This window comes from Caretta caretta, chromosome 13 (genome assembly GCF_965140235.1).
Source record: "Caretta caretta isolate rCarCar2 chromosome 13, rCarCar1.hap1, whole genome shotgun sequence".
In the NCBI taxonomy this organism is placed as follows: domain Eukaryota; kingdom Metazoa; phylum Chordata; order Testudines; family Cheloniidae; genus Caretta; species Caretta caretta.
The window spans coordinates 39,072,037-39,096,106 of NC_134218.1; the positions used below are offsets into that span (position 1 = coordinate 39,072,037).

Below are 24,070 nucleotides of genomic sequence, written 5' to 3' on the forward strand. Positions count from 1 at the left end.
CTGGAGAGTGTCGTCATTTGGGGGGGTAGGGGGTGGGCCTAGTCCTAAGCTGGGCTGCTAGTGAGCCCAGCCTGGCCCGCCTGCGCCACCCACTCCCTGGGCATCAACCTGCCCCGGATCAGGGGGAGCCTGGCTCGGGGAATCCGGTGGGGGGTGGGGAGGCAGGCTGGGGGCTGGACGCAGTGCTCTGACCCTGAATTCTCTGGCCTCCCAGGAAGGCTGGGGGAGGCACAGGGGACATCGCCGAGGGGGGCAGTCAGCATCTGCAGGGCCAGTGCCTGGCTGCTCCTGGCTTTACAGCCTGAGGGGCAACCCCTACCAGCTGTAAATCCCCAGGGACAGGGCCCGGGCAACCTCGCCTGACCCTTGCGCATTGCTGGCTTCCAGGGAGTATTGTGGCACTGCCCAGCGGGCCCCAGTTCATTAATTCCTCGAACAAAGGCTCAGAGCCAGCTGGGGGCGAGCGAGGAGGCTCTGCCAGTGTGGCCTTTCCTTGCGGTAGAAGCTGGCTGCCTGGCAGATCCCCAGAGGGGAACTCACCAGGGCATCGGCCGCCTGTCAGGTGCGGTTTGTCATTCGCCTGCCAGGGGCCGGCCAGTGGTGCTTGACCCCGCAAATGGGGGAGTGGGAAATGAGGACGAGCTGGGCGTGAGCCAGTGCTACAGGTGTGAGTACAGCTGTGTGGGTACAGCCGGGAGCGACTGTCCCAGCCAGCGCTGGGGGGGTGAGTACAGCCGGGAGCCCCTGTCCCAGCCAGCGCTGCGGGGGGGAGTGCAGCCGGGAGCCCCTGTCCCAGCCAGCGCTGCGGGGGGGAGTGCAGCCGGGAGCCCCTGTCCCAGCCAGCGCTGCGGGGGGGAGTGCAGCCCCATGGATACAGCCGGGAGCGACTGTCCCAGCCAGCACAGACAAGATGTGGGGCTGGAAGGTGAAGCTGGCCAATGAGGGTGTCAGTGGCGACAGGTGGATTTGCTCTGTGCAGCCCACCCCAGAGCCGGCCCGGGGTCGGTGCCATCCGGCCGGATCATGTTCCATGGGCTTCGGAACCGGCCCTGTGCCCTGCCTTCGCCTGCGATGCCGAGGTGGCTGCATGTCAACAACCCACCAGGGAGCAGCAAGGAGACGGGCATAGAACCCAGGAGTCCGGCTCCCAGCCCCACTGACCAATGGACCCTACTTCCTTCCCAGAGCCAGGGAGAGAAGCCAGGAGTCAGTCCTCGCTCCCAGCCCCTGCCCACTCTAACCACTAGACCCCACTCCCCTCCTGGAGCCAGGGAGAGAACCCAGGAGTCCTGGGCTCCCCCCAAGTGGCCCATGCTCCTCAATCCTGCCTCTCACACCCCATCTCACCCCCACTTCTTTGCTGGGTCACTCTGTGGGAGGTGACCCAGGGTTAACCTTGCCCGCACCCCATCTCTGCTTGACCCCACTGCCCATTCCCCTGTATCCCCACCGTAGGGTGAGGAGTGGGAAAGGGGGGATGGAGGTGGGGGGAGAGTAAGAGACAAGGGTGCTCCGGAGCTGGGCCATGAAGAGAGGGAGGGTGGAGCACCGGGGGAGAGGGGGACAGGGAGCCAACCCAGGAGGGGAGAAAGGACAGAGAGAGGGTGGCTGCGGGGGACTGGGAAGGTGGGAGCATGTTGGGGTGTCCCTGGCAGGGCCCCACTGAGGCATGCAGGAGAGGGAGATGTGTGCAGCTGGGGGTGTGCAAGCTGTGGGCCCACATGTGCAGCTGCGGAAGGGGGGGTGGGAGCCACCGGGGGAGCAGTGCGTGCTGGGGGTGGGCATATGCAGCTGAGGGGGGGGGGAAGCGGTTGGGGGATGGGAACAGCTGGGGTGCCCCTGGCAGGGACCCACCAAGGAATGCATGTGGGGGGGGAGGCAGGCGTGTGAGCAGCTGGGGGTGTGTGCGCTGTGGGTGGGTGTTTGTAGCTGGTGGGGTGGGAGCAGCCGGGGGGAGGGTTGAGGGGGTGGGAGCAGCTGGGGGGAGCGGTGTGTGCTGAGGGCAGGCGTGTGCAGCTGGGGGGGTGGGAGCAGCAGGGGGGGTTGAGGGGTGGGAACAGCCGGGGGAGCGGTGTGTGCTGAGGGCGGGCGTGTGCAGCTGGGGGGGTGGGAGCAGTGGGGGGGGGTTGAGGGGTGGGAACAGCCGGGGGAGCGGTGTGTGCTGAGGGCGGGCGTGTGCAGCTGGGGGGGTGGGAGCAGTGGGGGGTGGCTGAGGGGTGGGAACAGCCGGGGGAGCAGTGTGCTGAGGGCGGGCGTGTGCAGCTGGGGGGGTGGGAGCAGCGGGGGGGTGGTTGAGGGGTGGGAGCAGCCGGGGGAGCGGTGTGTGCTGAGGGCGGGAGTGTGCAGCTGGGGGGTGTTGAGGGGTGGGAACAGCCGGGGGAGCAGTGTGCTGAGGGCGGGCGTGTGCAGCTGGGGGGGTGGGAGCAGCTGGGGGGGTGGGAGCAGCGGGGGGGTGGTTGAGGGGTGGGAACAGCCGGGGGAGCGGTGTGTGCTGAGGGCGGGCGTGTGCAGCTGGGGGGGTGGGAGCAGCTGGGGGGTGTTGAGGGGTGGGAACAGCCGGGGGAGCAGTGTGCTGAGGGTGGGCGTGTGCAGCTGGGGGGGTGGGAGCAGCGGGGGGGGGTTGTGGGGTGGGAACAGCGGGGGAGCGGTGTGTGCTGAGGGCGGGCGTGTGCAGCGGGGGGGTGGTTGAGGGGTGGGAGCAGCCAGGGGAGCAGTGTGCTGAGGGTGGGCATGTGCAGCTGGGGGGGGGTTGTGGGGTGGGAACAGCCGGGGGAGCGGTGTGTGCTGTGGGCGGGCGTGTGCAGCTGGGGGGGTGGGAGCAGTGGGGGGGGGGTTGAGGGGTGGGAACAGCCGGGGGAGCAGTGTGCTGTGGGCGGGCGTGTGCAGCTGGGGGGGTGGGAGCAGCGGGGGGGGTTGAGGGGTGGGAACAGCTGGGGGGGCGGTGTGTGCTGAGGGCGGGCGTGTGCAGCTGGGGGGGTGGGAGCAGCGGGGGGGGGTTGAGGGGTGGGAACAGCTGGGGGAGCAGTGTGCTGAGGGCGGGCGTGTGCAGCTGCGGGGGTGGGAGCAGCTTGGGGGTGTTGAGGGGTGGGAGCAGCCGGGGGAGCAGTGTGCTGAGGGCGGGCGTGTGCAGCTGGGGGGGTGGGAGCAGCGGGGGGGGTTGAGGGGTGGGAGCAGCCAGGGGAGCAGTGTGCTGAGGGCGGGCGTGTGCAGCTGGGGGGGTGGGAGCAGCGGGGGGGGTTGAGGGGTGGGAACAGCCGGGGGAGCGGTGTGTGCTGAGGGCGGGCGTGTGCAGCTGGGGGGGTGGGAGCAGCTGGGGGGTGTTGAGGGGTGGGAACAGCCGGGGGAGCAGTGTGCTGAGGGTGGGCGTGTGCAGCTGGGGGGGTGGGAGCAGCGTGGGGGGTTGAGGGGTGGGAACAGCCGGGGGAGCGGTGTGTGCTGAGGGCGGGCGTGTGCAGCTGGGGGGGTGGGAGCAGCTGGGGGGTGTTGAGGGGTGGGAACAGCCGGGGGAGCAGTGTGCTGAGGGTGGGCGTGTGCAGCTGGGGGGGTGGGAGCAGCGGGGGGGGTTGAGGTGTGGGAACAGCCGGGGGAGCAGTGTGCTGAGGGTGGGCGTGTGCAGCTGGGGGGGTGGGAGCAGCGGGGGGGGTTGAGGGGTGGGAACAGCCGGGGGAGCAGTGTGCTGAGGGTGGGCGTGTGCAGCTGGGGGGGTGGGAGCAGCGGGGGGGGTTGAGGGGTGGGAACAGCCGGGGGAGCGGTGTGTGCTGAGGGCGGGCGTGTGCAGCTGGGGGGGTGGGAGCAGCGGGGGGGGGGGGTTGAGGGGTGGGAACAGCCGGGGGAGCAGTGTGTGCTGTGGGCGGGCGTGTGCAGCTGGGGGGGTGGGAGCAGCGGGGGGGGGTTGAGGGGTGGGAACAGCTGGGGGGGCGGTGTGTGCTGAGGGCGGGCGTGTGCAGCTGGGGGGGTGGGAGCAGCAGGGGGGGTTGAGGGGTGGGAACAGCCGGGGGAGCAGTGTGTGCTGTGGGCGGGCGTGTGCAGCTGGGGGGGTGGGAGCAGCGGGGGGGTGTTAAGGGGTGGGAACAGCCGGGGGAGCAGTGTGTGCTGTGGGTGGGCGTGTGCAGCTGGGGGGGTGGGAGCAGCAGGGGGGGTTGAGGGGTGGGAACAGCCGGGGGAGCAGTGTGTGCTGTGGGCGGGCGTGTGCAGCTGGGGGGGTGGGAGCAGCGGGGGGGTGTTAAGGGGTGAGAACAGCCGGGGGAGCGGTGTGCTGAGGGCGGGCGTGTGCAGCTGGGGGGGTGGGAGCAGCGGGGGGGGGTTGAGGGGTGGGAACAGCCGGGGGAGCAGTGTGTGCTGTGGGCGGGCGTGTGCAGCTGGGGGGGTGGGAGCAGTGGGGGGGGGTTGAGGGGTGGGAACAGCCGGGGGAGCGGTGTGTGCTGAGGGCGGGCGTGTGCAGCTGGGGGGGTGGGAGCAGCGGGGGGGTGTTGAGGGGTGGGAACAGCTGGGGGAGCAGTGTGCTGAGGGTGGGCCTGTGCAGCTGGGGGGGTGGGAGCAGCGGGGGGGGTGTTAAGGGGTGGGAACAGCCGGGGGAGCGGTGTGCTGAGGGCGGGCGTGTGCAGCTGCGGGGGTGGGAGCAGCTTGGGGGTGTTGAGGGGTGGGAGCAGCCGGGGGAGCAGTGTGCTGAGGGCGGGCGTGTGCAGCTGCGGGGGTGGGAGCAGCTTGGGGGTGTTGAGGGGTGGGAGCAGCCGGGGGAGCAGTGTGCTGAGGGCGGGCGTGTGCAGCTGGGGGGGTGGGAGCAGCGGGGGGGGTTGAGGGGTGGGAGCAGCCAGGGGAGCAGTGTGCTGAGGGCGGGCGTGTGCAGCTGGGGGGGTGGGAGCAGCGGGGGGGGTTGAGGGGTGGGAACAGCCGGGGGAGCGGTGTGTGCTGAGGGCGGGTGTGTGCAGCTGGGGGGGTGGGAGCAGCTGGGGGGTGTTGAGGGGTGGGAACAGCCGGGGGAGCAGTGTGCTGAGGGTGGGCGTGTGCAGCTGGGGGGGTGGGAGCAGCGGGGGGGGTTGAGGGGTGGGAACAGCCGGGGGAGCGGTGTGTGCTGAGGGCGGGCGTGTGCAGCTGGGGGGGAAGCTGGGCGGGCGTGTGCAGTGCCCCGGCCAATCAGAGCGGGTGGGGGGGCGGCATGTGGCCCACGTCCCCTGGTGCACACACACGAATACAAAGAGCCGCCCGCGACCTTCCTGTATCCTTTACCTGGGGCGCTGGGGGGCCAGGCCGGGCCCCCCACCCCACCCCCCTGTGCTGCCTGGCCTGGGCACACGTGCAAAGAGGCGGCCTGGGGCAGGGCCGTGTGCAATCCAGAGGGGGCGGCTGGTGGGGGGCTGGGGGGGATAGGTACATGGGATGCGGCTGGATGGGGGAGGGGTGGCTGGTTGGGAGCGAGTGGGGAATAGATAGATGCAGGGGGGTTGAGGGTGAGGGGAAATAGATGCAGGGGGGCTGGACGGGGAGGGGCAGCTGGATGGGGGAGGGGAATACATGCGGGGGGGGCTGGAGGGGGAGGAGAATAGATGCAGGGGGATGGATGGGGAGGGGGGATGATGTGGGGGGGCTGGACAGGGGAGGGGGATAGATGCGGTGGGGGGGTGGGCAGGGAAGGGCCTGGAGGGGGGTGGGTAGATATTTGTGGGGGAGCAGGATTCGGTTGCACAGCTCTTGCGGGTGGGAGGACAGAGAGGAGGAGAGATGTACACGCACCCAGGGGAGAAGGCCCCAGGGGAGAAGGCCGGTGTGGGGAAGGAAGGGGAGGGGGTGGAGAAGGCCTGGTGTGGGGAGGGACGAATCGGGAGGGGAGGGGTGGAGAAGGCCCAGCCTGGGGAGGGACGGACGGGGAGGGGAGCGGTGGAGAAGTCCGGTGTGGGGGGGGGGGGAGAAGGGCCGTGTGCATAGGAATGGGTGCAGGGAGTGCTCCCAGCCTCAGCGTGGGGGTGGGCTGCACAGGGTTGGCTTTCAACCCCCCACTTTTAAAAACGTTCTAGCATCACTGGCCAGGCGTGGGGAGGATGGATGGGGAGGAGGACCATGCGTGGGCAGCCATGACAGAGGTTGGCGTGACCAGACAGGAGGTGGGGGGTGGTTGGCGTGACCCAGGCTGGGGTGGCCATGACAGAGGTTGGCGTGACCTGACAGGAGGTGGGGGGGTGGTTGGCGTGACCCAGGCTGGGGTGGCCATGACAGAGGTTGGCGTGACCAGACAGGAGGTGGGGGGTGGTTGGCGTGACCCAGGCTGGGGTGGCCATGACAGAGGTTGGCGTGACCTGACAGGAGGTGGGGGGTGGTTGGCGTGACCCAGGCTGGGGTGGCCATGACAGAGGTTGGCGTGACCTGACAGGAGGTGGGGGGTGGTTGGCGTGACCCAGGCTGGGGTGGCCATGACAGAGGTTGGCGTGACCTGACAGGAGGTGGGGGGTGGTTGGCGTGACCCAGGCTGGGGTGGCCATGACAGAGGTTGGCGTGACCTGACAGGAGGTGGGGGGGTGGTTGGCGTGACCCAGGCTGGGGTGGCCATGACAGAGGTTGGCGTGACCTGACAGGAGGTGGGGGGTGGTTGGCGTGACCCAGGCTGGGGTGGCCATGACAGAGGTTGGCGTGACCTGACAGGAGGTGGGGGGTGGTTGGCGTGACCCAGGCTGGGTGGCCATGGCAGAGGTTGGCGTGACCTGACAGGAGGTGGGGGGTGGTTGGCGTGACCCAGGCTGGGGTGGCCATGACAGAGGTTGGCGTGACCTGACAGGAGGTGGGGGGGTGGTTGGCGTGACCCAGGCTGGGGTGGCCATGACAGAGGTTGGCGTGACCTGACAGGAGGTGGGGGGTGGTTGGCGTGACCCAGGCTGGGGTGGCCATGACAGAGGTTGGCGTGACCTGACAGGAGGTGGGGGGGTGGTTGGCGTGACCCAGGCTGGGTGGCCATGGCAGAGGTTGGCGTGACCTGACAGGAGGTGGGGGGTGGTTGGCGTGACCCAGGCTGGGGTGGCCATGACAGAGGTTGGCGTGACCTGACAGGAGGTGGGGGGGTGGTTGGCGTGACCCAGGCTGGGTGGCCATGGCAGAGGTTGGCGTGACCTGACAGGAGGTGGGGGGTGGTTGGCGTGACCCAGGCTGGGTGGCCATGGCAGAGGTTGGCGTGACCTGACAGGAGGTGGGGGGTGGTTGGCGTGACCCAGGCTGGGGTGGCCATGACAGAGGTTGGCGTGACCTGACAGGAGGTGGGGGGTGGTTGGCGTGACCCAGGCTGGGTGGCCATGGCAGAGGTTGGCGTGACCTGACAGGAGGTGGGGGGTGGTTGGCGTGACCCAGGCTGGGGTGGCCATGGCAGAGGTTGGCGTGACCTGACAGGAGGTGGGGGGTGGTTGGCGTGACCCAGGCTGGGTGGCCATGACAGAGGTTGGCGTGACCTGACAGGAGGTGGGGGGTGGTTGGTGTGACCCAGGCTGGGTGGCCATGACAGAGGTTGGCGTGACCTGACAGGAGGTGGGGGGTGGTTGGCGTGACCAAGTCTGGGGATCATCTGTTGAGGGGGCAGCCCCGAAATCCTAGATGGCTACGGCGTGGCCATGAAAAGGGCCCAACATCAAAGTCCCCCTTGAGGGTCCCCTTCTCCCATCTTTGCTCTCAGAACCCCCCTCCCTTCTGCCCGGCCTAGAGACAGCCGGCTCACAGCCAATCGGCTACTTCGGGCTTCTCCCGCGCTAGCCAATGAGAGCGTTGGTGGCGAGGGGACGCGGCGCTTTGTACACGGCCCCGGCGCTCGCTCCCTCCTCCCATCGCCCCCGCCCCGCCCCCGCGCTGCACACAGGGCGTGGAACGTTGGGCAGGCCGGGATTCTAAACCGCTGGGCCCCAAGTAAACAACCAACGGCCCGGGCAGGGAGGGGCCTCATTAGCATTTATGGAAATGAGGGTCCCAGAGGACTCCTCGCCCCACATCACGCCAGCCCCCCCCCAGACCTACGTCACGCCAGCCCCCCCCCAGGCCCTGCATCACGCCAACCCCCCCAGACCTACATCACGCCAACCCCCCCAGGCCCTGCATCACGCCAACCCCCCCAGACCTACGTCACGCCAACCCCCCCAGGCCCGCATCACGCCAACCCCCCCAGACCTACGTCACGTCAGCCCCCCCGGCCTGCATCACGCCAACCCCCCCAGACCTACGTCACGCCAGCCCCCCCGCAGACCTACATCACGCCAACCACCCCCCCCCGGGCCCTCCATCACACCAACCCCCGCCCCGGCCTGCATGAAGCCAACTGGGCCCCATGTCATGCCAACCTGCCCCCGGCCCTCCATCACGCCAACCCCCGCCCCGGCCTGCATGAAGCCAACTGGGACCCATGTCATGCCAACCCCCCCAGGCCCTGCATCACGCCAGCCACCCCCCAGACCTACGTCACGTCAGCCCCCCCCCGGCCTGCATGAAGCCAACCGGGCCCCATGTCATGCCAACCCACCCTCAGCCTTCCACCACGCCAACCACCCCCGCAGACCTACATCACGCCAACCCACCCTCAGCCCTCCATCACGCCAACCACCCCCCCCCGGGCCCTCCATCACACCAACCCCCACCCCGGCCTGCATGAAGCCAACTGGGCCCCATGTCACGCCAACCTGCCCCCGGCCCTCCATCACGCCAACCTGCCCCCGGCCCTCCATCATGCCAACCCACCCCCGGCCATCCATCACGCCAACCACCCCCCAGACCTACGTCACGCCAACACTCCCGGCCAGCATGAAGCCAACCCGGCCCCACATCACGCCAACCCACCCCTGACCACGTGTCACACCAACCCCCCCCAGCCCTCCATCACGCCAACCAGCCCCCCGGCCCTCTGTCATGCCACCCACCCGCCCCAGCCCCGTGGCCAGTGGCAATGGAGCAATCTGTACAGTGGGAGGCTGAGAGCCATTGACCCAACCTGCAACCCTAGATATAATGGAAACCACTTCAAGCCTGGCCTCGTTCCAGTCCCCAGCCTGTCTCACATCAGCTTCAAGGGTCACCCACTTCTGGGTCAGGCCAACCCCCTTCCCCCATCCCGGGTCAAGCGCCAACCCCCTTCCCCCATCCCGGGTCCGGCCAACCCCCTTCCCCCATCCCGGGTCAAGCGCCAACCCCCTTCCCCCATCCCGGGTCCGGCCAACCCCCTTCCCCCATCCCGGGTCCGGCCAACCCCCTTCCCCATCCCAGATCAGGTGCCAACCTCCTTCCCACATCCTGGGTCATGCCAACTCCCTGGCCCTCATGGCCACTGATGTCTAGGCTACGGCACCCCCTGCCTCACAGCCGTCAAGCTCCCCTTGCAGCCAAGGCCCCCACCTGGTCACACCAACTCCCCCCCCGGCACCCATCCCCCTGGGTCATGCCCCACACCCCCCCTCACAGCCACTCACCCCCTTGGGTCATGCCACACCCCCCCCTCACAGCCTCATTCCCCCAGGGCCACACCAACCCTCCCTCACAGCCACCCTCCCCCGGGATCAAGCCAACCCTGCCCTCACAGCCATCACCCCCCTCACAGCCACCCCCCTGTCATGCAACCCCCCCCCTCGCAGCCACTAACCCCCCGACAGCTGTCCCCCCATCATGCTAACCCCACCCTTACAGCCACCCCCCTTGGGTCACCCCCCCACAGCCACCCACCCCTGGGTCATGCCAACCCCTTCCCACAGCCCCCCCCCCCCCCCAGAGGTTATATTTTCCTTGACTTTCCCTCCCCTCAGCCCCTGCAGCGCTCACCCCCGCCCAGGGGAGCCATGGGCTCTGGGAGCCGCCCCCGGGTGCGCCCATGCCCTGGATGCCCGCACTGGGGGTGCTGAGCGGGAAGCTCCCACAAACCCTTGGGCTCGCCATGTCCTTCAGCGCCACCATCCTCTTCTCACCCCCCGGTGCCCAGGAGGCCACGGCCTGCTGCTGTGCCTGCAAGCGGGAGCCGGGGGCAGAGGGGGGGGGTGGTACACCCCCAGCCCCCTGTGCCCCCATCAGTGTCTCGGGCCACGGGCTGGCAGTGCAGAGCTCCGAGCAGCTGCTGCACGTCATTTACCAGCGCCTGGACAAGGCCGTGGGGCTGGCCGAGGCCGCCCTGGCCCTGGCAAAGGCCAACAACCAGGCCCTGCGGCGGCTGGAGGAGGAGGTGGGGGGGCTGCGGAGGGGGGCGCCCCCGACCGTCAAGGCCAGCCCCTGCCCGACGGTGGCCGAGGAGCCCGAGGAGGAGGTGGAGGCTGAAGGCTTGGGGAGCAGCGTCCAAGGGGTGATCGAGGAGCTGAGGCAGCTAGGGGCAGCAACAGAACCTCCCGGACGCCTGGGTTTCTCACCTGTGCAGCCTGGAGACTCGGGACTGGGTGGGGTGTGTGAGCCACAGACCCACTGCGCCCTGCCATGGTGTAGCTTAGCCCCCCCTGGCCGGGAACAGCTGGCTCCTGTCCAAGAGCTGCTTGGCAGTGATGCATTGTGGGAGTCACGCCAACCCCCACTTGGTGCCCAGGACACAGGCTTGAAGGGCAATACCAGTGCTGCGGATCGGGAGTGAGGGGCACCGCGGGGCTGTGGGGAGAGCCCAGGGGGCTGCGGGTCGGGAGTGAGGGGCACCGCGGGGCTGTGGGGAGGGCGCAGGGGGCTGCGGGTCGGGAGTGAGGGGCACCGCGGGGCTGTGGGGAGGGCGCAGGGGGCTGCGGGTCGGGAGTGAGGGGCACCGCGGGGCTGTGGGGAGGGCCCAGGGGGCTGCGGGTCGGGAGTGAGGGGCACCGCGGGGCTGTGGGGGGGGCCCAGGGGGCTGCGGGTCGGGAGTGAGGGGCACCGCGGGGCTGTGGGGGGGGCCCAGGGGGCTGCGGGTCGGGAGTGAGGGGCACCGCGGGGCTGTGGGGAGGGCCCAGGGGGCTGCGGGTCGGGAGTGAGGGGCACCGCGGGGCTGTGGGGAGGGCCCAGGGGGCTGCGGGTCGGGAGTGAGGGGCACCGCGGGGCTGTGGGGAGGGCGCAGGGGGCTGCGGGTCGGGAGTGAGGGGCACCGCGGGGCTGTGGGGAGGGCGCAGGGGGCTGCGGGTCGGGAGTGAGGGGCACCGCGGGGCTGTGGGGAGGGCCCAGGGGGCTGCGGGTCGGGAGTGAGGGGCACCGCGGGGCTGTGGGGGGGGCCCAGGGGGCTGCGGGTCGGGAGTGAGGGGCACCGCGGGGCTGTGGGGGGGGCCCAGGGGGCTGCGGGTCGGGAGTGAGGGGCACCGCGGGGCTGTGGGGGGGGCCCAGGGGGCTGCGGGTCGGGAGTGAGGGGCACCGCGGGGCTGTGGGGGGGGCCCAGGGGGCTGCGGGTCGGGAGTGAGGGGCACCGCGGGGCTGTGGGGGGGGCCCAGGGGGCTGCGGGTCGGGAGTGAGGGGCACCGCGGGGCTGTGGGGGGGGCCCAGGGGGCTGCGGGTCGGGAGTGAGGGGCACCGCGGGGCTGTGGGGAGGGCGCAGGGGGCTGCGGGTCGGGAGTGAGGGGCACCGCGGGGCTGTGGGGAGGGCCCAGGGGGCTGCGGGTCGGGAGTGAGGGGCACCGCGGGGCTGTGGGGAGGGCCCAGGGGGCTGCGGGTCGGGAGTGAGGGGCACCGCGGGGCTGTGGGGGGGGCCCAGGGGGCTGCGGGTCGGGAGTGAGGGGCACCGCTGGGCTGTGGGGAGGGCCCAGGGGGCTGCGGGTCGGGAGTGAGGGGCACCGCGGGGCTGTGGGGAGGGCCCAGGGGGCTGCGGGTCGGGAGTGAGGGGCACCATCAGGGCTGATGCATTTCTCCCCCAGGTGCTGGAGGAGCAGCCCCCCCTGGAGGACCCTCTTCAGCGAGTGGTGGTCCCGGCTTTCCCCACCACCCCCTCCCCTTCCCCCCAGCCCGTGGGGGAACCCTCGCCCTCGGGTTCCGAGGAGCCACCCCCCTGCACGGCCCTGGAGAATGGCAGCCCAGGGGAGCCCCGGTTCTCCCTGGGGTTCACCAGTGGCCCCTGCCGCAGCCGGGGCAGTGGGCCCAAGAACTCCCGGCGCAAGAGGGACCTGGTGCTGTCGGTGAGTGGAGGCTGGCCGGGCTGGCGGAGGGGGGCGGCTCGGGGACCCCTCACCCCAGTGACTCACTGTCTGCCCCACAGAAACTCGTCCACAACGTGCACAACAACATCACCAACCAGAGGAGATTCAATGGCTCTGAAAGGTGAGTCCCTCCCCGCAATGAACCCAGGAGTCCTGGCATGCCCCTCCCGCTCCACTATAACCACTAGGCCCACCCACCTCCTAGAGCCAGGGAGAGAATCCAGGAGTCCTGGATTGCTCTCCACTCTGCTCTATCCACTAGGCCCCCTCCACTCCCAGAGCTGGGATAGAACCCAGGAGTCCTGGCTCCCAGCCCCACACTCTAACCTCTAGACCTGTCTGGCAGTGGGATGGGGGGCTTTGGCATGACTCTCGCCCTCCCTTCTGCCACCTTGGCAGCATCAAGTCTTCCTGGAACATTGGGGTGGTGAAATTCCTGTTGGAGAAACTGAGGCACGAACTGGTGACGAGTCAGCATAACTACACTGACAAGGAGCTAAAGGGTGAGTGCGTGTTTACACCTTGCCCCCCCCGTGCCCCTAAACATGCTTCCTGCCCAACCCCTGACCCCTCTCTGTGCCCCTTGGCGCTTCCTGCCCGACCCCTGACCCCTTTCTGTGCCCCTAGGCGCTTCCTGCCCAACCCCTGACCCCTCTCTGTGCCCCTAGGCGCTTCCTGACCGACCCCTGACCCCTCTCTGTGCCCCTAGGCGCTTCCTGACCGACCCCTGGCCCCTCGGTGCCCCTTGGCGCTTCCTGCCCGACCCCTGACCCCTCTCTGTGCCCCTAGGCGCTTCCTGACCGACCCCTGGCCCCTCGGTGCCCCTTGGCGCTTCCTGCCCGACCCCTGACCCCTCTCTGTGCCCCTTGGCGCTTCCTGCCCGACCCCTGGCCCCTTTCTGTGCCCCTAGGCGCTTCCTGCCCGACCCCTGACCCCTCTCTGTGCCCCTAGGCGCTTCCTGCCCGACCCCTGACCCCTCTCTGTGCCCCTAGGCGCTTCCTGCCCGACCCCTGACCCCTCTCTGTGCCCCTTGGCGCTTCCTGCCCGACCCCTGGCCCCTCTCTGTGCCCCTTGGCGCTTCCTGCCCGACCCCTGGCCCCTCTCTGTGCCCCTAGGCGCTTCCTGCCCGACCCCTGGCCCCTCTCTGTGCCCCTAGGCGCTTCCTGCCCGACCCCTGACCCCTCTCTGTGCCCCTAGGCGCTTCCTGCCCGACCCCTGACCCCTCTCTGTGCCCCTTGGCGCTTCCTGCCCGACCCCTGACCCCTCTCTGTGCCCCTTGGCGCTTCCTGCCCGACCCCTGGCCCCTCTCTGTGCCCCTTGGCGCTTCCTGCCCGACCCCTGGCCCCTCTCTGTGCCCCTTGGCGCTTCCTGCCCGACCCCTGGCCCCTCTCTGTGCCCCTAGGCGCTTCCTGCCCGACCCCTGACCCCTCTCTGTGCCCCTAGGCGCTTCCTGCCCGACCCCTGGCCCCTCTCTGTGCCCCTAGGCGCTTCCTGCCCGACCCCTGGCCCCTTTCTGTGCCCCTAGGCGCTTCCTGCCCGACCCCTGACCCCTCTCTGTGCCCCTTGGCGCTTCCTGCCCGACCCCTGGCCCCTCTCTGTGCCCCTTGGCGCTTCCTGCCCGACCCCTGACCCCTCTCTGTGCCCCTAGGCGCTTCCTGCCCGACCCCTGACCCCTCTCTGTGCCCCTTGGCGCTTCCTGCCCGACCCCTGACCCCTCTCTGTGCCCCTTGGCGCTTCCTGCCCGACCCCTGACCCCTCGGTGCCCTTGGCGCTTCCTGACCGACCCCTGGCCCCTCTCTGTGCCCCTTGGCGCTTCCTGCCCGACCCCTGGCCCTTCTCTGTGCCCCTTGGCGCTTCCTGCCCGACCCCTGGCCCCTCGGTGCCCTTGGCGCTTCCTGCCCGACCCCTGGCCCCTCTCTGTGCCCCTTGGCGCTTCCTGCCCGACCCCTGGCCCCTCTCTGTGCCCCTTGGCGCTTCCTGCCCGACCCCTGGCCCCTCGGTGCCCCTTGGCGCTTCCTGCCCGACCCCTGGCCCCTCGGTGCCCCTGGCGCTTCCTGCCCGACCCCTGGCCTCTCTCTGTGCCCCAGGCGCTTCCTGCCCGACCCCTGGCCCCTCTCTGTGCCCCTTGGCGCTTCCTGCCCGACCCCTGACCCCTCTCTGTGCCCCTAGGCGCTTCCTGCCCGACCCCTGGCCCCTCGGTGCCCCTAGGTGCTTCCTGCCCGACCCCTGGCCCCTCGGTGCCCCTAGGCGCTTCCTGCCCGACCCCTGGCCCCTCTCTGTGCCCCTTGGCGCTTCCTGCCCGACCCCTGGCCCCTCTCTGTGCCCCTTGGCGCTTCCTGCCCGACCCCGGCCCCTCTCTGTGCCCCTTGGCGCTTCCTGCCCGACCCCTGACCCCTCTCTGTGCCCCTAGGCGCTTCCTGCCCGACCCCTGGCCCCTCGGTGCCCCTAGGCGCTTCCTGCCCGACCCCTGGCCCCTCGGTGCCCTTGGCGCTTCCTGCCCGACCCCTGACCCCTCTCTGTGCCCCTAGGCGCTTCCTGCCCGACCCCTGGCCCCTCGGTGCCCCTAGGTGCTTCCTGCCCGACCCCTGGCCCCTCGGTGCCCCTAGGTGCTTCCTGCCCGACCCCTGGCCCCTCGGTGCCCCTAGGCGCTTCCTGCCCGACCCCTGGCCCCTCTCTGTGCCCCTTGGCGCTTCCTGCCCGACCCCTGGCCCCTCTCTGTGCCCCTCGGCGCTTCCTGCCCGACCCCTGGCCCCTCGGTGCCCCTAGGCGCTTCCTGCCCGACCCCTGGCCCCTCTCTGTGCCCCTTGGCGCTTCCTGCCCGACCCCTGGCCCCTCTCTGTGCCCCTTGGCGCTTCCTGCCCGACCCCTGGCCCCTCGGTGCCCTTGGCTGCTGCCGACCGAGCCCTGTCATGCCCAGGTGCCTGCGTGGCGTACTTCCTGACCAAGCGCCGTGAGTATCGCAACTCCCTGAACCCCTTCAAGGGGCTGAAGGAAAAGGAGGAGAAGAAACTGCGGAGCCGGCGCTACCGGGTGAGGGGCCTGGCATGGTGGGGTATCGGATGTGGCAGGGGGGTGGGGCCATGGGGGGCGCAGGGCAGGCACGGGGGGGCTGTAGGGAGCTTAGGGCAGGGAGATGGGGCTACGGGGGGCGCAGGGCAGGGGGGCCTGGGCCATGGGGGGCGCAGGGCAGGTGTGGGGGCTGTAGGAAGCCTAGGGCAGGGGGGTGGGGCTATGGGGGGCGCAGGGCAGGTGTGGGGGCTGTAGGAAGCCTAGGGCAGGGGGGTGGGGCCATGGAGGGCGCAGGGGAGGCGGGGGAGGCCGTAGGGAGCGTAGGGCAGGGGGGTGGGGCCATGGAGGGCGCAGGGGAGGCGAGGGAGGCCGTAGGGAGCGTAGGGCAGGGGGGTGGGGCCATGGGGAGGGCGCAGGAGAGGCGGGGGAGGCCGTAGGGAGCGTAGGGCAGGGGGGTGGGGCCATGGAGGGCGCAGGGGAGGCGGGGGAGGCCGTAGGGAGCGTAGGGCAGGGGGGTGGGGCCATGGAGGGCGCAGGGGAGGCGGGGGAGGCCGTAGGGAGCGTAGGGCAGGGGGGTGGGGCCATGGAGGGCGCAGGGGAGGCGGGGGAGGCCGTAGGGAGCGTAGGGCAGGGGGGTGGGGCCATGGGGGGGGCGCAGGGGAGGCGGGGGAGGCCGTAGGGAGCGTAGGGCAGGGGGGTGGGGCCATGGAGGGCGCAGGGGAGGCGAGGGAGGCCGTAGGGAGCGTAGGGCAGGGGGGTGGGGCCATGGAGAGCGCAGGAGAGGCGGGGGAGGCCGTAGGGAGCGTAGGGCAGGGGGGTGGGGCCATGGGGGGGGCGCAGGGGAGGCGGGGGAGGCCGTAGGGAGCGTAGGGCAGGGGGGTGGGGCCATGGAGGGCGCAGGGGAGGCGGGGGAGGCCGTAGGGAGCGTAGGGCAGGGGGGTGGGGCCATGGGGGGGGCGCAGGGGAGGCGGGGGAGGCCGTAGGGAGCGTAGGGCAGGGGGGTGGGGCCATGGAGGGCGCAGGGGAGGCGGGGGAGGCCGTAGGGAGCGTAGGGCAGGGGGGTGGGGCCATGGAGGGCGCAGGGGAGGCGAGGGAGGCCGTAGGGAGCGTAGGGCGGGGGGTGGGGCATGGGGGGGCGCAGGGGAGGCGGGGGAGGCCGTAGGGAGCGTAGGGCAGGGGGGTGGGGCCATGGTGAGCGCAGGAGAGGCGGGGGAGGCCGTAGGGAGCGTAGGGCAGGGGGGTGGGGCCATGGTGAGCGCAGGAGAGGCGGGGGAGGCCGTAGGGAGCGTAGGGCAGGGGGGTGGGGCCATGGTGAGCGCAGGAGAGGCGGGGGAGGCCGTAGGGAGCGTAGGGCAGGGGGGTGGGGCCATGGTGAGCGCAGGAGAGGCGGGGGAGGCCGTAGGGAGCGTAGGGCAGGGGGGTGGGGCCATGGAGGGCGCAGGGGAGGCGGGGGAGGCCGTAGGGAGCGTAGGGCAGGGGGGTGGGGCCATGGAGGGCGCAGGGGAGGCGGGGGAGGCCGTAGGGAGCGTAGGGCAGGGGGGTGGGGCCATGGAGGGCGCAGGGGAGGCGGGGGAGGCCGTAGGGAGCGTAGGGCAGGGGGGTGGGGCCATGGTGAGCGCAGGAGAGGCGGGGGAGGCCGTAGGGAGCGTAGGGCAGGGGGGTGGGGCCATGGAGGGCGCAGGGGAGGCGGGGGAGGCCGTAGGGAGCGTAGGGCAGGGGGGTGGGGCTATGGGGGGCGCAGGGGAGGCGAGGGAGGCCGTAGGGAGCGTAGGGCAGGGGGGTGGGGCCATGGAGAGCGCAGGGGAGGCGGGGGAGGCCGTAGGGAGCGTAGGGCAGGGGGGTGGGGCCATGGGGGGGGCACAGGGGAGGCGGGGGAGGCCGTAGGGAGCGTAGGGCAGGGGGGTGGGGCCATGGAGGGCGCAGGGGAGGCGAGGGAGGCCGTAGGGAGCGTAGGGCGGGGGGTGGGGCCATGGAGGGCGCAGGGGAGGCGGGGGAGGCCGTAGGGAGCGTAGGGCAGGGGGGTGGGGCCATGGAGGGCGCAGGGGAGGCGGGGGAGGCCGTAGGGAGCGTAGGGCAGGGGGGTGGGGCCATGGTGAGCGCAGGAGAGGCGGGGGAGGCCGTAGGGAGCGTAGGGCAGGGGGGTGGGGCCATGGAGGGCGCAGGGGAGGCGAGGGAGGCCGTAGGGAGCGTAGGGCGGGGGGTGGGGCATGGGGGGGCGCAGGGCCATGAGAGGTGCATGGCAGGAGGGGTGGGTGTTGTGCACAGCAAGGGGCCGGGCCCTGCGGGAGGCACAGCAGGCGGATCGGGGTTATGCTGGAGCCGGGCAGGGGGTTGTGAATAGCAGGAGGTGGGGCCATGTGCGGGGTGTGATTGGGCAGCGGCATGGCTGTGGCAGGGGTGGGGCCGGGACCCCTCGCGGCACGGCGGGGCTGACCCCCGGCTCGCCCCCCAGCTCTTTGCCAACCGGGCGGGCGTGGCACGGCTGCTGGGCCCTGAGGAGCAGCGGCTGTGGCGGGGCGTGACGGAGGAGCTCATGTCGGACGAGGAGGACAGCCCGAGTGAACCGGGGGTGTGGGTGGCCCGGCCCCCCCGCTTCCGTGCCACCCCCCTCACCCAGCTCTGCTACCGCCTGGACATCAACGCCAAGCACGGCGCCAAGGCCAACCGGGTCTATGGGCCGCCCTCTGAGCGCCTGCCCTCGGCTGAAGCCCAGCTCCTGCCCCCCCACCTCTACGACCCCCACTTCCAGGACCGCGAAGAGGGGGAGGGCTCCGGCCTTGCCCCTTTCCCCCCACCCCACAAGGACTTCTGCCCTGACCTCCGCCCCTTCCTTGAGATCAAGGTGGAGAAGGACGAGTGAGCCAGGACAGGCGCCCCACACCCAAGATGGCCGCCACGGGGGGCCGGCGACCCTCCCGACGTGGGCTCAATGTGGAGCATGTTGAGGGACCATAGATGGCTGCTGGAGGACTCTGGGGGAATGGGGACAGGAAATGGGGCATCAAGGTAGAGAGAGATGAGCAAGCCAAGATGGCTGCTACGCATCCAAGATGGCTGCCCCACATTCAGCATGGTTGCCTCCCAACAAGATACCACCGGTGGGCTGTGAGGGGGAGGAGCTGCGACGTCCCCCCCACCTCAGTGCTGTCAAGGACCCCATGGGGAGGATAAGCGAGCCAAAATGGCCACTGCTGACTGGGGGGGCACAGGTTTGGAGTGCTCCTCCCCACCCATCCCCTTCACTAACCTCAAGGTGGAGACGGATGAGAACTTGGGGGACAAAATGGGGGAGCCAAGATGGCCGCCCCACATCCAAGATGGCCGCCCTGCACACAAGATGGCCACTATGGGGAAAGGGAACAGGCCCTCCCCAGCCCCACTGGGCCTGATCTCATGGTGGAAGAGGACAAAAGACTGGGGGGGCCCGGAAATGGGGATTTGCCCCCAGGTACTTGGCGGGCAGGAGGCCGAGGGGGCACAGTGACAAGGGGGGAGTCCCCTGAAATATGAGGCCTTTTCACTCTCACACTCCGCGTCAGTGTCTCCTTTCGCTGCAGTCTTTACTGCTTCTCTATGCCAGGATGCCTGGGTTCTCTGCCGCTGGGGGTGGGTGGTTGGGGTGGGGGTGAGGATGCCTGGGTTTTCTCCTGACAGGTTTTGGGGTTCAGAGGGGTGTTCTGGGGGGTGTCTGAGGTCAGGCCCAGCTTGGGCCCTTAACCTGGCAGACACTGGGCTTGTCCGTTCTGTGCCCCCTCCCTGCTCTCAGAATACCCCACCTGGGCAAAATTAGCATATGCATATCAGACATTTGAATATATTACTGGTCCCAAACAGGCCTCCCTCTGCCCCCCATCCCCCACCATTGCAGGGGATATGCCCTCACTCTGGGCTCAGGAAGGGGCAGAGCCCATGGCTGGCTGGGGGAAGGGCAGGTGAGGGTAACGGCAGCCCTGTCGGGTCCCTCAGTAGGGGTCAGAGTGAACAACTCCGGAGGGCGGAAGGGGCGGAGAGCACCACGCGCTGTGGGCGGGAGGGGGCCAGAGCTAGCCCCGCCCCGCCCTCGACGCTACCCCGCCCTCTCGCAGCCCCGCCCCCCGGCGCTCCCATTGGCTGCCGGCCCCGCCCTCCCGCAGCTCGCCACGCGCCCAGGCCGTGGAACCCGCCCCCCGGCAGAGCGAGGACGGGAGAAAAGGCGGGAAACGAGGCTGCACCGTGACGTACCCGCGCCCCCTCTTGAAGGGTGAGCTCGGTCCCCCCGAGCCTGTTCTCACCGCGGTCCGACCCCGCCAGCGCAGGAGGGACGCTGTCGGGGAGCCGGAAGGGGCCGGGGGGGGGCGAGCCCGGAAGGGGCTGGGGGGGGCGATGCCTGGGGGGAGGAGCGCTGGCCCGGAAGGGGCTGGGGGAGGGCCGATGCCCGGGGGGGGGCGAGCCCGGAAGGGGCTGGGGGAGGGGCGATGCCCGGGGGGGCGGCGAGCCCGGAGGGGGCTGGGGGAGGGGCGATGCCCGGGGAGGGGGCGAGCCCGGAGGGGGCTGGGGGAGGGGCGATGGCTGGGGGAGGGGCGATGCCCGGGGGGAGGAGCGCTGGCCTGGGCGCTCTTTGAAGGGGGTGTCCGTGGAAGGCCCCCCCACCATGGTGGCAGGCCTTCAGGGGTCCTACCCTACTGCAGTGGGAGCTGGGCATGGGCTGCCCCCTACCCCTGGGGGCCCAGCTCGGCATAGGCTGGGTGCCCCCTGGCTGACTGGTAGGTCTGGGGGCACCCAAGAGGGGGGCCGGGATGAGGCCCCACTGAGCCCACGCGTCTCTTGCAGCGGGTGATGGCTGTGCCGACCAGGGTGCCGGAGGACGTGGGTGCTGAGCTGCTGGGCCCAGGTAAGTGCGGGAGGGGCCAGGCTGGGTGGGGGGTGCCCCTTGCTCCCCCTCACTGTGTCTCCCCACAGCTGGCGGTGCCTGCCTGCCCCCATGCCAGCTAACGGAGGAGGATGCGAGTGCCCACCCTGGCTTGACCAATCTGCTGCTCGGCCTGACCCCCTATCTGGACCTCAGCGGGCTCAGCGCCCCCCTGGCCCGCCAGCTAGAGCAGGTATGTGTGGGGACGCCCTGAGGGAGGGTGGCTGCCCTGCTGCACCCCGCTCACCCTCTTCTCACCCCCTGCAGGCGGGGAAGGAGCTGCAGCTGCGTCGGGCAGCTTGGCTGCGCTGGGAGGCCCTGCACCGGCTCCTGCAGGAGGCACTGATGGAGCAGGGAGCTGGCATGGAGGACGCCAGCCCTGCCCTGCCGGACAGGAAGGTGCACTGGGGGAGAACTGGGGGGCTCGGTGACAACAGAGCAGGGATTGGGCGCTGGGCTGGGATTCAGGCTCAGGAAGAGTGGGGCTATGGGGTAGGGGGGGCATGGGAGACGGGTTTGGGGGCTCAAGAATGGGGGACATGGTGGAGGGATTGGGGAGAGGGTGATGGGCTTCGGGGCTCGGGATGGGGGAGGGATTGAGGAGGGACTTGGGGGCTCGGGATGGGGGAGGGATTGGGGAGAGGGGGAAGGGGTTTGGGGTCTCGGATGGGGGAGGGAGAGAGGGAGGGGCTTGGGAGTTCAGGGGATGGGGAGGGATTGGGCAGAGGGGGAGGAGTTTGGGGGCTCAGGGGAAGGGAGGGACGAGGGGGAGAGGCTTGGGGACTCAGGGGATGGGGAGGGATTGGAGGGGGAGGGGTTTGGGGGCTCAGGGGTGCAGGGAAGGCAAAGGGGATAGGGAAGTCCCTGGGTATGAGGGGGTGGGGAAGAGCTGGGGGTCACGGGGTGGGGGAGGGGTTAGCTGGGGGTGGGCAGTGTTTGGGGAACGGGGGGCGGTGTCCCCACACTCCCTGACCCGTTTCCTTCCCCCCAGATCCTGGAGACGCTGGAGCAGCGGCTGCTGCTGGGGGAGCTGAGCCGCATCCTGGAGCCAGGCCCTTCGCTGCGTGGCTCCCGGCCCCCCCTGCTGGGCCTGGGGGCCCCTGACCTGCTGGCGCTGCTGCCCCCGAGCCAGGTAACCCAGCTCTTCTGGACAGGGAGGGGAGGGACCCTGGCGCCCGGGAGCTGAGCCCTCTCTCTGTCTGCCCTCCGCGGTGCAGGACCTGGCGCGGCTGCAGCAGCACCTCCCCCAGGAGATTGAGGAGCGGCTGCGGCGCAAGGGGCTAGCCCTGCTGGGCTACCACCGGCCCGAGAGTGGTGAGTGGGCGTGGGGCGGGGGCGGGCCCAGGGTCAGGAGGAGGGAGCCGCTCTGACCCCTGTTCCCGCAGACCGCGCGGGGGAGACGGCGCGCTGCGCCATGCTCTGCACCCTGGCCGAGGGGCTGGCCGCGGAGCAGCGGCGCCGGCAGGCAGCCCGGAGCCGGTGCCGGGACCTCATGGGGCTGCTGGAGAGGCAGAGAGCCGCCTACCCGCAGGTATGGGCCGGGCCGGGAGGGGTGGGGCGGGGCGGGGTGGGGCGGGGCCGCCCCTCTGAGCCGCTCAGCCCCTCTCTCCCCCAGGTTCTCCTGCACTGCCTGGGCCTGCTGCAGCGCCTGGCCCAGGAGCACCGGCTCGGCTCCCAGGCTGCGCTGGACCGCCTCAACACCCACTACCTGGAGGTGAAGTGCAGCGCCATGTTCCTCAAGATCCGGTGAGTGCGGCCGGGCACAGGTCACCCTCCGGGCGGGCTGGGGTCCGAGCTCATCGGCAGCTGGGAGGTTTGGGGCTCGGCGGGGACACGGGAGCCGGGGCCGGCTCGCTGGCTGTGGCTCGGCGGTGACTTGCCCAGCCCCAGTGGCCCCGAGGACGAAGTTGGGGGAGTTGTGGGGTGCCGGCTCAGGGCTCTCTGCCGTGCGCTGTCTCCGCAGGCTGGAGGAGCTGAGCGTGCTGGTGGACACCTACTCGCCGGAGAAGGTGGAGGTGCATCGGGCCATCAGGTACGGTGGGGTTCCGGTGGGGCAGCGGGTGGGGGCCCCGGCTAGCACTCACCCCTCCCCTCTCCCCAGGGCCAGCCTGCAGGGCGCCATGCAGCAGCAGGAGCAGGAGCTGGCCACGGCTCGGAAGATCCTGGCCGCCTACGAGAGCCTGGGGCCCGAGTTCGAGGGGCTGGTGCAGGAGTACGCCCAGCTGTGCGGGAGCATCGAGAACAAGCGCTGGGCCCTGCAGGAATTCAACAAGGGCTGTCACTGACGGGGGGCTCGGGCCCCACTTTCCGGGGCTCAAATAAACATGGCAATGGATCCCCTGGCTCGGTGCGCTTGGCATCCTTCCTGCGTCACGGCCCCCCACCCCCTGTGCCTGCTAGATCCTGCTCCCCGCCCCGAGCCAACGTAGAACCCAGGAGTCCTGATACCAGCCCCCACTGTCTGCTAGACCCCGCACCCCTCCCTGAGCCAGCATGGAACCAAGGAGTCCTGCCCCCAGCTCTGACTGAGGGACCCCCCGACCCTCCCCAAGCCAGTGTGGAACCCAGGTGTCCTGGCTCCCTGGCCCCCCTGCTCTTAGCCAGTGGCTCCCAGCACCCATCACTGTAGCACACTATCCCCTGTGATGCCCGTTTGTCCTGGCAGTGCCAGGACCGGGCTGCAGTTCAGTGCCTGGTGAAACTCTAGCAAAGGGCCCCACGGGCTGGGAGAAGGGAAATCTGCCCTCTGGATCCATGGGAGGGGCAGGGAGCCTGGGCCACGGTCCCTCCCCAAGGGCTCCTAGCTCAGTGAGTGGGGGCGGGGGAAGGTCTCTCCTGGCCCAGTGGCTGGGGAGAAGCTAGGTCTAAAGGGGGAGAATGGGGGGTTTGGAGGGGAGAGGGGTCCCAGGGCTGGCAGGGGTCCCCCAGCTAGTTCAGTGCAGAGCCGCCAGCGAGGGAGGGACTCCAGGGGTCTCGGAGCTCGGCTGGCACCACAACAGGCGAGGAAATTCAGCGGCGAGAAGTGCCCAGTGACGCGCCCTGGGACCCCAATCCCTGCTCCGCCCCTGCGAGAGATCTGGCAAACAGCCGCTCGCTGCGCAGCCGCCCTCGGAAAAGCTCCCGGCGCCTTAGGAGAGAGAACGAGACAGGAAACCCCAGTGCCCACCCCTGGCATCCCGCACGCACAGATCCAGGGCACTGGGAGAAAGGCCAGAACCAGGCTGCAGGGGCTGGAGCGGGCTCCATGCGAGGAGAGATGGCAAAGCCGGGGCCTGCTCCGCGGGGAGAAGGGGCGACCATGGGGCCACGGCAGAGGGCCGGGGCGGAGACTGTGACGAGGGCCTTGTTATTTGCTCCTTCGCATAACACAAGAATTAGGGGTCACCCAATGAAAGGAAGAGGCGGCAGCTTTAAAACAAACCTAGGCAAGTATTTCTTCCCATGGTGCCAAGTTAACCTGTGGAACTCACTGCCAGGGGCTGGGCTGAGGCCAGAAGTAGAAGGGGTTTGACACAATGAGCCATGTTCCTGGAGGCCAGGTCCAGTGACAGCCATTGGCCAAGCTGGTCAGGGACGCAGCCCCCTGCGCCAGCTGGCCCCAAAGCTTGGGGTGGATCACTGGATAATTGCCCTGGTCTGTTGGCAGCCAGGAGCCAGGGCTGCCTGGGCCACAGGGGGTGACCTGTTACAGCGTTCTTATAGCCCTACTCCCCACCTAGGGCTGGGCACAGAACCCAGGAGTCCTGGCACCTCACCCCACCCCCCTGTGAGGTGGGCACAGAACCCAGGCGTCCGGGCTCCCCCCCACTCTAACCCCCTCCCCCTCGCTGTGGGGTGGGCACAGAACCCAGGCGTCCGGGCTCCCGGCCCTAAATGAAAAGCCTGAGTGGAACGAGGTGGGCGGGGCCCGCGGCTGGTGACGAGGGGCCCGACCGGGGACAAAACAGAGCCGAGCCAGCCAGGAGTCGAACCTAGAATCTTCTGATCCGTAGTCAGACGCGTTATCCATTGCGCCACTGGCCCCGCCAGGCTGAGCGCGCAGCAGCCGCTCCTATAGCGCCGAGCCAGGGCTGCTGGGAGACGTAGTCCGCCGCTTGGGGACGGC

At 70.4% G+C, this 24,070-nt stretch overlaps 2 protein-coding genes and 1 non-coding gene across 3 annotated transcripts; 2 read left to right on the forward strand and 1 right to left on the reverse strand.

Annotated features, from left to right (window-relative positions):
- Positions 1–5,123: 5,123 nt before the first annotated feature.
- C13H14orf93 (chromosome 13 C14orf93 homolog) lies at positions 5,124–18,603 on the forward strand. The gene is made up of 7 exons (XM_048820145.2): positions 5,124–5,215; positions 9,753–10,375; positions 11,790–12,047; positions 12,128–12,189; positions 12,468–12,571; positions 14,986–15,098; positions 17,530–18,603. Exons 2-7 carry the CDS (start codon positions 9,818–9,820, stop codon positions 17,935–17,937), a joined length of 1,503 nt encoding a protein of 500 aa, XP_048676102.1. The 5' UTR covers positions 5,124–5,215; positions 9,753–9,817; the 3' UTR covers positions 17,938–18,603.
- A 564-nt stretch (positions 18,604–19,167) lies between these two features.
- Positions 19,168–22,307, forward strand: HAUS4 (HAUS augmin like complex subunit 4). The gene is made up of 10 exons (XM_075118972.1): positions 19,168–19,317; positions 19,887–19,947; positions 20,016–20,158; positions 20,233–20,364; positions 20,957–21,097; positions 21,183–21,279; positions 21,351–21,496; positions 21,581–21,711; positions 21,929–21,997; positions 22,067–22,307. The coding sequence occupies exons 2-10, from the start codon at positions 19,893–19,895 to the stop codon at positions 22,248–22,250; spliced, it is 1,098 nt and encodes a 365-aa protein (XP_074975073.1). The 5' UTR covers positions 19,168–19,317; positions 19,887–19,892; the 3' UTR covers positions 22,251–22,307.
- A 1,608-nt stretch (positions 22,308–23,915) lies between these two features.
- On the reverse strand, positions 23,916–23,988 carry TRNAR-ACG (transfer RNA arginine (anticodon ACG)). The gene has a single exon. It is a non-coding gene; the product is annotated as a tRNA-Arg (tRNA).
- Between the last annotated feature and the right edge of the window lie 82 nt (positions 23,989–24,070).

Excerpts from the sequence above, each read along its gene's own strand:
- HAUS4 (XM_075118972.1), top strand. The coding sequence starts at position 19,893 with ATGGCTGTGCCGACCAGGGTGCCGGAGGACGTGGGTGCTGAGCTGCTG. Across the intron at positions 20,159-20,232 it reads TGGCCCGCCAGCTAGAGCAG|GCGGGGAAGGAGCTGCAGCT; the intron begins GTATGTGTGGGG and ends CACCCCCTGCAG. Across the intron at positions 21,712-21,928 it reads GCCATGTTCCTCAAGATCCG|GCTGGAGGAGCTGAGCGTGC; the intron begins GTGAGTGCGGCC and ends CTGTCTCCGCAG.
- C13H14orf93 (XM_048820145.2), top strand. The coding sequence starts at position 9,818 with ATGCCCTGGATGCCCGCACTGGGGGTGCTGAGCGGGAAGCTCCCACAA. Across the intron at positions 12,190-12,467 it reads AGATTCAATGGCTCTGAAAG|CATCAAGTCTTCCTGGAACA; the intron begins GTGAGTCCCTCC and ends CCACCTTGGCAG. Across the intron at positions 15,099-17,529 it reads TGCGGAGCCGGCGCTACCGG|CTCTTTGCCAACCGGGCGGG; the intron begins GTGAGGGGCCTG and ends CTCGCCCCCCAG.